This window comes from Crocuta crocuta, unplaced genomic scaffold (genome assembly GCF_008692635.1).
Source record: "Crocuta crocuta isolate KB4526 unplaced genomic scaffold, BGI_CrCroc_1.0 scaffold110, whole genome shotgun sequence".
Classification (NCBI taxonomy): Eukaryota; Metazoa; Chordata; class Mammalia; order Carnivora; family Hyaenidae; genus Crocuta; species Crocuta crocuta.
The window spans coordinates 2,350,797-2,360,777 of NW_027527386.1; the positions used below are offsets into that span (position 1 = coordinate 2,350,797).

A 9,981-nucleotide genomic window follows, 5' to 3' on the forward strand; every position below is an offset into this window, starting at 1 on the left:
ACCCCCGCCGCCCCAGCCAGCCTGGCCCAGAGTCTTGGGAGCTCTTGGGGACCCGGCAGCCCCCTGATCTGCCTTTGACGGGGACGCCGGGCTTCCAATCCTGTGGCTCAGATGAAGAGACCGAGGCTCAGAGACCGCCTCCGAGGACCCCAGCCGGGCGGGCTGCAGGGTCGCGGGCTCACCTCCGTGGGTCACCACCCTCATGTAGGGTCGGATCATGTGCAGGTCGATGCGGTGCTCCTGCTCCCCGATGATCACCGTCCGCCACAGACGCCCGTTGGTGGCCCCGCCCTCCTCGGCCGCACCGTCCCCGAACAGATCTGCGCTGTCCCCGGGCATGTTCTTGGCGGCGGCCACGGGCGTGTCGTCTGGGAGCCAGTGCGGGGGAGGGGCGTCTGAGAGCAGGTGTCCTGCCCCAGCCTCCCGCCCAGGCCCCCCTCCCTCTGCTGCCTGCGGGCGCGAGACCGCCTCCTGCCCCCACGACCTTGCCCCGCGCCCTGCTCGTCCACGCGCCCTCCTGCTCTCCCTTCACCACCCGGCTCAAGCGCCACCTCCTCCAGAAAGCCCCCCGGGGCACCTCCTTTGCGGGCCTGCTCTGTCGGTTTGGGGCTCAGAGTCTGTGAACGTGTCTGTCTGCTACGTCAAACCGTGAGGGCACTCAAGGCCATGGGCACTCTCGTTCTGTGCCCTCCTGGGAGCCTGGCACAGGGATGCAGTCTGGTGCCACCTCCCCATCCATGCTCGCCCAGCCCCTAGCGTGGACCCAGCTCCCCACGGCCCGTCCTCCGCCTCCCACGATTCATCCAGTCCTGACCCCTCCCTCTGGCCTGTCCCCCACCCCCGCCGCGTCGGGGGGCGCCTGGGTGGCTCAGTCGGTTGAGCGTCCGACTTCGGCTCAGGTCATGATCTCATGGTTCATGGGTTCGAGCCCCACGTCAGGCTCTGTGCTGACAGCTCAGAGCCTGGAACCTGCTTCCGATTCTGTATCTCCCTCTCTCGCTGACCCTCCCCTGCCCACGCTGTCCTCTCTCTCTCTTTTTCAGAAATAAATAAAACATTAAAATAAATAAATAAATAAAAACCCACGTGGGACCGTGCCATGCCCCATCTGAAACCCCTCTGGGGCGACAGGAATAAAAACAATGAGGAGCGAATCCCACAGGTCACCGCACGCGGTCGGGTGGCTGTGATGAAACAGCAACATTCAAACCACCAGAAACACACAAACGCAGAACCGACTCAGGAAGAAACAGAAAGTCCGGACAGACCCGTAACCGCAGGGAGATGGAAGAGCGGTGGAGCCTGCCGGGTACACAGACGGCCAGGGCCCCGCGGCTTCGTGGCTGAACTCCAGCAAATCTGAAGAGGTGACCCCCGTCCTTCGCCCTCTCGGCCCCGCACACTTTCGGGGCGCCCCGGCTGGGCATCCCAGCCACCCCACGCAGTGCCGGGGCACCCCCAGCGTGACGTCCCCCGACGTCCCTGTGTCCCCCGGGCAGGCCCACCCCTCGGGTGAGCCACTCTGCCTGTGCCGATGCCCCACCTTGTCCCCTCCCAGGGCTGTTCCGAGAGCCCCCTCCCAGCTGAGCCCGTGGGGACGGGCGGGCAGGCGCGGGGAGCAGCCCTGACCTCACCTTCCCACTCCAGCTCATTGCCGTTCCCCAGAAACTCCAGCGAGTCGGTCTCGTCCGGGGTCTCGATGTCGTCCACGTTGATGTCCAGGTCATCAGGCGTGTCCAGGAAGTCGTCAGACAGCAGGGAGCCCTCGCTCTGATCCAGCGAAATGTTGATCTCGGGGGCGACCAGCGTCTTCCGCTTACCGTGAGCTCCGTTGAAGTTCAATGTGTTGGGAGGGGCTATTTGGAAAACAGGAAAACAAAACAACCGTGGCTTCTTTCTTCCTCCCCCTCCCCGGTTCCGGGCCTGGCGAGAGGTCAGCCCCGCATGGCGAGTGCTTGCAAGTCAGAGGACATCCCTTCCGGGCAGGTTTACTCCGTGACCTTCCCGCCTGGACGTCGAGGGCGGGCACTTGGACCTCACTGCTCCCTGGCCCTGTGGCCCAGCAGAGCCTCCTTACGTCTCTGAGCCTGACTCCGTCTCACCATCTGGGACTCACACGTGTGAGGTCAGGGCCACACGGATGATGGCCTGCGGACCAGACCCCGGGCAGCCTGCCTGGCTGCAGACAGGGTGCTCTGGACCGGCCGTCACCTGTGACCAGTCACCTCTGGCTGCGGCTGGCAGAGCGCCCACGTTCTACTTTTCACCCTTCGGTGATGTTCACCTCCTTAACCGCTGGTTTACTGATCACATCACATGGGCCAGGCCCTTTGGAAGCACCCCCGCCCCCCCCGGCCCTGCCAAACATCTTCCTGTTTCGACTTTGCAATCTCCATACAAGGCAAGGTCTGCTATTATCTATCCCCTTTACCAGGTGGGCAAACTGAGGCACAGAGAATGGAGGTCCTTCCGGATCTCTCTGGAGCTGGTCAGAGTGGCTTTGCCTCATGGTTTGAACTGCTTCCTCCTGGATCCCCTTAGCTTGAACTCTGGTCTCCTTGTAAAAGCTGGCTTCCCCCACCCCCACCCCCGGGCCATCTCCAGTTAAAGCTGACCTGACAGCTGGCTGAGCACGGAAGTGACGGAGGTTACCTTCAGAGGGGAAAGCCCCCAGGTGCCCCCGAGTCAGCTCAGGGAGACGGGCTCTCTTTTCGAGGTCTTGGGAACTCTCCCCCCAAATCATCGGTGGACAGTGAGGACAGAACTGACTTTTTTTTTCTTTGAATTTCTCCAGCCCTAAGTCACCGGTCAAGGTGACAGCCTCCTGAGACACTGGGATGTAAATGTGTGCTCTGGCAGAAAATGGCAAAAATGAAACAATCACGGGGCGCCTGGGGGCTCAGTCAGTTCAGCGTCTGACTCTTGCTTTTGGCAGGTCATGATCTCATGGTTTGGGAGTTGGAGCCCCGTGTCAGGCTCTGCGGTGACGGCGTGGAGCCTGCTTGGGGTTCTCTCTCTCCCCCTCTCTCAGCCCCTCCCCTGCTTGCACTCTCTCTCTCTCTCAAAAATAAGCTTAAAAACAATCCAATAGATTTTGCACTAAAAAAAATCTGATGGAATTTGTCCTGCCAAATTTCAGACTTGCTGGGACTGATGATCCCTTTCTTCCGTCCCATTTCTCCTTTTTGGAATGAGGAATCTATCCTATGCTTGTCATATTTTGGAAGCAGATAACCTGCCAGGTTTTACGGGTTTTACGTGTTCCCAGCTGAACAGCTGAAGAGGAATTTTGCTGAGTCTTTTTACTCTTATGGTCCTCACCTGATTAGATACGACCCACCCGTGTTAGGAATGCAATCTGCTTTACTCAGAATCTACTCATTAAATGTTAATCTCATCGAAAAAGTGATTCTCAACAGAAACTCCTAGAAGAATGCTTGACCACGTCTCTGGGTGCTGTGGCCCAGCCAAGGGGACACATAAAATTAACCAGCAAGTTTCTCCATCTCCTTAACTAAATCTCACTTGCAAAGTCCCTTTTGCCACGTGAGAGGAGATTCGCAGATTCCAGATTAGGATCTGGATATGTTTGGGGGGCTGTTATTCAACCAGCCACACCGAGGAAGGGGGGCCCTGTTATTACACACCTCTTGTTTTACTGAACCAGGAAACAGAGGTCCAGTACAGTCAAGGGACTCCCCCAAGATCACCCTCTGTGGATGCCAACAGGCAGAGCCCGTGTGCTCAGGTCAGAAGCAGGCCTGGTACTCTCGGGGGCCCAATCACTCCGAGTGGCCCCAGAAAGCTGGGACGAGCCGGTCCCCTTATCTGGCTCACAGGCCAACCTCGTTCTTACTGCTGTGTAACATCAGGGACGTGGCTGTCCCTCTCTGGTCAGTCTTTCCTCGGAAAGGGTAGGCACTGTGATGAGCTGCAGGGGGGAGATGCAGGCAGAGTGGGGGCCCCCCCCGCAAGACCTTGTGATGCCACCGAGGAGAACACACGTTCAGGGCAGCTCCTCTGGCTGTCCTGGACCCCCGTCCCCGAATTCTGGGGCTTTGGATCCTTAGAGCCGTGAGCCCTCCTGAGTGCTTGGGCCAGCAGAGCCCTCCCAGGGCTGACTTTGCACCTGGCAGACCCTGGGCACTTTACAGGCCCCTTCATTTAATCCTTGCAACCTCCCTTCTGTGGGAAGCTCACTACCTGTATTTAATAGATAAGGACTTGAAGGCACAGAGGGGCTGAGGAACCAGCTCAAAGACACAGAGCAACACCACATGCCAACTTCACGCCGGGCCCGCGCGCCTCTCACCGACCATGCTTGCTTTCCCTGCAGGCCTCGGAGCAGGACCCCCTTCCCTGATGTGCGGCCCAGGAGGCGTGGCCTCTGGCATTTCTACAGTGACAGCCTCAGGCAGAGCCAGGCCTGGACACAGCGTGCCCGTTTTCACACACGGGGAAACTTACAGGACGTGTCTTCCGTGGGACTGCCAAGCGGGTCCATCCCCGTCTCTTCCGGGAGTGGCCTGCGGACCCAGCAGAGAGCAGGTATCAGCCACCAGAGTGCGTGTGCAAACAGACAACAGCAGCAAGACTTGGTGAGTCTGGGGGGGGGGGGGGGNCCTGGGACAGAGGACAACCAACGTCGGCACAGAAAATGCTAGCACGTTGGTGCCGGAAGGCTCCCTCTGGATCACCTCATGGCTAGTAAGCCTTTCTTTCTTTTCTTTTCTTTTCTTTTCTTTTCTTTTCTTTTCTTTCTTTCTTTCTTTCTTTCTTTCTTTCTTTCTCTCTCTCTCTTTCCTTTCCTTTCCTTTCCTTCTTTCTTTTTTTAATGTTTATTTATTTATTTTTATCTATATATATTTTCTTATTTATTTCTAGGAGAGAGAGAGAGAGAGAGACAGCATGAACAGGGGAGGGTCAGAGAGAGAGGGAGACACAGACTGTGAAACAGGCTCCAGGCTCTGAGCTGGCCGTCAGCACGTGACGTGACCTAAGCGAAAGTCGGACGCTTAACCGACTAAGCCACCCAGGCGCCCCTTAAATGTTTATTTTTGAGACAAAGACAGAGTGTGGGTGAGTGAGGGGCAGAGAGAGAGGGAGACACAGAATCCGAAGCAGCTCCAGGCTCTGAGCTGTCAGCACAGAACCCGACGTGGGGCTCGAACCCACGCACTGCGAGATCGTGACCTGAGCCAAAGTCGGACGCTCAACTGACTGAGTCACCCAGGTGCCCCAAGTTTTATCTTTTATTTTATTTGTTTTACATTTTTTAATGTTTTATTTATTCCTGAGAGAGAGACAGCGTGAGCAGGGGAGGGGCAGAGAGAGACGGAGATACAGAATCTGAAGCAGCTCCAGGCTCTGAGCTGTCAGCACAGAGCCCGACACGGGGCTGGAACCCAGGAACCATGAGATCATGACCTGAGCCGAAGTCGGACGCTTAACCGACTGAGCCCCCCAGGCGCCCCTAAGTTTTATCTTTTAAAGTGATGCCACTAACTATGCATTTGTGCCCCTTAATGCTTGGCGGAGCGTGGATTTGCAAAGTAAGACTCTTTGTTTCCTGGCAACGCTTGGACCACTCTGCGGAGCTGGACGCTGCGCATCTGACCCAGGCGCTCCGACTCCTGTGCCCCCGGGGAAATATTCAATCCGGGGAGACAGAAGTTCTGCAGAGAGCTCGGGGCTGCAGGGGGCGCGGACCAGGGAAGCCCTCATGCACCCCTGCAACTCGGCAGTGCGGGCTCAGAATGGGGAGCCAGAGCCAGTCCGGGAGGAGGATGGAATGCTTTTTCCTTTTCAAAGCTGTTCCCTCCCTTGTCTCTGCTCCTCTCAGGGCGCGAGCGCTCAGCCTTCCTTCCGGGCCGCCCTTCCTCCCACTCACAGGACGTTCCTTGAGTGGCCACCGCCTCCCAGGAGCAGTCGGGAAGTCACTCTGCTGTCACACAGGTCAAAGGTCAAAATAGAACCGACACAAAGGAAATGAAGACATGTGTCCACACGAAGACCACACTCCCGGCCCCCCGGGCGGTCTGGTCAGTTAAGCATCTGACTCTTGACTTCGGCTCAGATCAGGGTCTCACGGTTCGCAGATTCGAGCCCCGCGTCAGGTTCTGCACTGACAGCGTGGAGCCTGCTTGGGATTTTCTCTCTCTCTCTCTCTCTCTCTCATTGTCCCTCCTCCCATCAAAATAAATAAACCTAAAAAAACCCCCACACTCCAGTGCGATATGATTCACAGAGGCCAAAAAGTGGAAACACCCCATGTCCATGGATGGGTGAAGGGATAAGCACAGTGTGTCCATCACACACCGGAAGGTCCCTCGGCCGTGAGCAGGAGTGAGGCGCCCACACCTGCCGCCCTGTGGACGGACCCTGAACACACGACACTCAGGGAGGAAACCAGACACGAGAGGCCACACGGGGTGTGAGTCCACGTGTGTGGAACGTTCAGAACAGGCTCCTCCATGGCCAGGAAAGGGCTCGGGGGGGCCGGGGGAGGTTACAGCTAATGGGGCCGTGGCTTCCTTTGGGGGAGATGGAATGTTCCAGAACTTGATAGAGGTGACGGGTGCACAGCATTGTGAATGTGCTAGATGCCACTGAGTTGTGCACTGAAAACCGTTGATTTTATGTTATGTGAATTTTCCCTCAATTAAAAGAAAAGCCAACACGCTTTGAAGAAGGGCAGACGTGGGCTGAAGAGTCAATCACACACCTGTTCTGCCCCCACGGCACTTAAAAGCATCTTAAATTTACTGTCGAATCAGAGACGTGACACAAAAGTTTCAGATTTCCATCTTCTATTACGAACCTGCCCTAGGAGTGGTCACGGCCCCCCGCCGCCCCCCGGAGCTGACTGGGGGCTAGTCCTGCTCACCTGGGGTCGGGCTTCTGTTCTGGTCCCTTCTCCCATGTGCACCTGCTTGCACAGCGCCCATCAGTGTCTGAAGCCGCAAACCTTGGTCTAGACCAGAGTCCCAATCCCGACCGACCCCATGGGCAGGGCACTCGCTGTGTGCGGGGTTGGAATGTTCGCGGCATGATCTTATTTGCTCCTCACAGCAACCCTCAGAGGCGGGTGGGAGCCCACTGCACAGGGGAGGAAACTGAGGCTGGCCCCGCAGGCTGGCGGCGAAACCACCCAGGGGGAAAGCGGATTCTTGTCGCTGCCCTCTACTGCCCCCTTGTGTCTGGTCAGCACATGTGCACCGACCCCAGCAGGGACATTCGGGAAAATTCCACTGGTCTGGGCGCCCCCGTCCTCCGCCCAGCCAGGGGCCCTCTGCACCCCCTGTTCTGCCACCAACTCCCGCTGCCAGAGGGAGGCTGTGCTGTTTGTGCAGCCCAGGATGCCCGGTTCTCATCAGGTTGTGATTCGTTCCCTCCCTGGGAAACTGAGGACCCGAGGGAGACAGAACAGATGTCTGGGAGCCTGGAGACACACAGCCCCATCGCCAGCCCTNCTGCTTCCCACATCTCTAAAATGGGAACAGAATGAGGCCTGGCTCGGTGGCCCAGTCAGCTAAGTCCCACTTCAGCTCAGGTCATGATCTCGAGAGTTCGAGCCCTGCATGGAGCTCGCTGCAGAGCTCAGAGCCCCCTCTCTCTGCCCCGCCCCCGCTTGCGCTCTCCCAAAAGTAAATAAAACATTAAACGTTTTTTTTAAAAAATAAAGAGACTGCACTGGGCAATAAGGGTCTCATGCAACTCATGAAAGGCATCAAGGTTTCCCTGAGGAAGGGACGACTCTGCCTGAGGAGGGACCACAGCACCAGTCGCGCCTGCGTTTCCAGCCGCCCTCTGCCTTTTCCGCCCACGGTACTGGGTAGGTCATTGGTCAAGAGAAACTCTTCCCTAACCCAGCATTCACGTTCCATAGTTCAGGAGCACAGGTCAGTGGCCCGTCCACGGAACTCAGCCCACAAGAAATCCCGTGCATCCCAGAACCGCTCTGCACTCTGAGGGCGCCAACCTTCTTCGTCTCAAAATCCTCCGCAGAATCGTCATTTTCGGAGGAATCTGCAGCCGCTGTCTTGGCCACAGCCCCCGGGGGCGCAGCGCACGCTCCAGCAGCATGAACTCTCAGGCGCCTGGCCAGAAGGCCTGGCATCTGAGGTTCCCTCAAAGCACCGGAAATCGGAGCTATTCTCAAACCCAGCGCCCTTCCTAACTGACACAGAAACGCAGTTCATTTTTTTTATTTTATTGTTTTTTGAAAATTATTGTCAAGTTGGTTTCCATTTCATCTTTTAAAAGATTTATTTTTTAAGTGATCTCTGCTCTCAGTGTGGGGCTTGAACTCACAAGAGTCGTATGCTCTACCGACTGAGCCGGCCAGGAGCCGCGACCCCTGCATTTCAGACTGGCCAGTCCCGGCAATGTGTGAGCCGGTGCCTTGGAGTAAGTCACGTGCATATAAATATATATACTCGTGGGGCGCTTGGGTGGCTCAGTTGTTATGCATCCGACTCTTGATTTTGGCTCAGGTCATGACCTCGCGGTTCATGCCCCTTGCATTGGGCTCTGTGCTGACAGTGAGGAGCCTGCTTAGGATTCTCTTTCTCTTTCTGTCCCTCACCTGCTCACACTCTTTCTCTCCCAAAATAAATAAATGAACTTAAAAAAATATTTTATGGGGTGCCTGGGTGGCTCAGTTGGTCGAGCGTCCGACTTGGGCTCAGGTCATGATCTCGCAGTTCGTGGGTTCGAGAACCCCGTCGGGCTCTGTGCTGACAGCTCAGAGCCTGGAGCTGCTTCGGATTCTGTGTCTCCCTCTTTCTCTGACCCTCCCCTGCTCACACTCTCTCTTTCTCTCTCTCAGAAATAAATAAAACATTAAAAAAACATTTTATTCTATTATTTTTTAAAATACTTATTTTTGAGGGAGAGAGAGAGAAAGATCACATGGGGGAGAGGGAGAGAGATTCTAAATTCTGCTCTGCGCTGTCAGCACAGAGCCCAATTAGGGGCTTGAACTCCCAAACCGCGAGATCATGACTTGAGCCGAAGTCAGACTAAATCAACCGACTAAGCCACCCAGGCGCCCCCCGCAAAGTTTTTAAAAATAAAATACTTATGTACAAAATACATAATATATTTTATACTTTATATGACATGTAAAAACACATAATTCTATATACGATTATATGGAATTGCACATAATTGTATGTGTAACACAAAAAATACAATACTATATTAATAAAGAATATGTACATTAATAAGTACAGTAACACAAATATAAATAATTTATATGTAAATATACAATTCTAAATATGACATATTATAGAATTGTTAAACCACGATTTTTAAATATATCATATGATTAATAATATACATCATGTATGTATAGAATTTAAAAATCTTGGTTGTGTTTCTCTGCAGAAGTGTGGCTGATACAGGAGGGGAGAGATGTAAACACTGAGTGTGCAGACAGTTGAAGGAGGCAGAAGGTGATACTTGCAACAAGGAAAATTAGAAGGAAGAAGAGGAAGGAGGTGAGGTACAGTTGTGGGCAGTCAGGGAAGGCTTCTTTGAGGAGCTGACTTTTTATTTTTTATTATTTATTTATTTACTTAATGTTTTATTTATTTCTGAGAGAGAGAGAGAGAGAGACAGCATGAACAGAGGAAGGTCAGAGAGAGGGAGGTACAGAATCTGAAACAGTCTCCAGGCTCTGAGCTGTCAGCACAGAGCTTGACGTGGGGCTCGAACCCATGAACCGTGAGATCATGACCCGATCCGAAGTCGGACGCTTAACTGACTGAGCCACCCAGGCGCCCCGAGGAGGTGACTTTTAAAAAAAATAATTGTTTTAGGGGCGCCTGTGTGGCTTAGTCGGTTGAGCGTCCAACTTTCGCTTAGGTCATGATCTTGACGTTCGTGGGTTCGAGCCCCGCGTCGGGCTCTGTGCTGACTGCCAGCTCAGAGCCTGGAGCCTGTTTCAGTCTGTGACTCCCTCTCTCTCTGACCCTC

The 9,981-nt window shown here is 54.9% G+C and overlaps 1 protein-coding gene across 1 annotated transcript in view; it reads right to left on the reverse strand.

Annotated features, from left to right (window-relative positions):
* ATCAY (ATCAY kinesin light chain interacting caytaxin) overlaps nucleotides 1-9,981 on the reverse strand; it is a 40,238-nt gene that overhangs the window by 22,075 nt on the left and 8,182 nt on the right. Inside the window, exons 4-6 of the mRNA XM_077747158.1 lie at nucleotides 4,468-4,526; nucleotides 1,635-1,856; nucleotides 183-368 (exon numbers count right to left, since the gene is read on the reverse strand). Coding sequence (XP_077603284.1) covers nucleotides 183-368; nucleotides 1,635-1,856; nucleotides 4,468-4,526 — 467 coding nt within the window. The remainder of the gene's footprint in view (nucleotides 1-182; nucleotides 369-1,634; nucleotides 1,857-4,467; nucleotides 4,527-9,981) is intronic.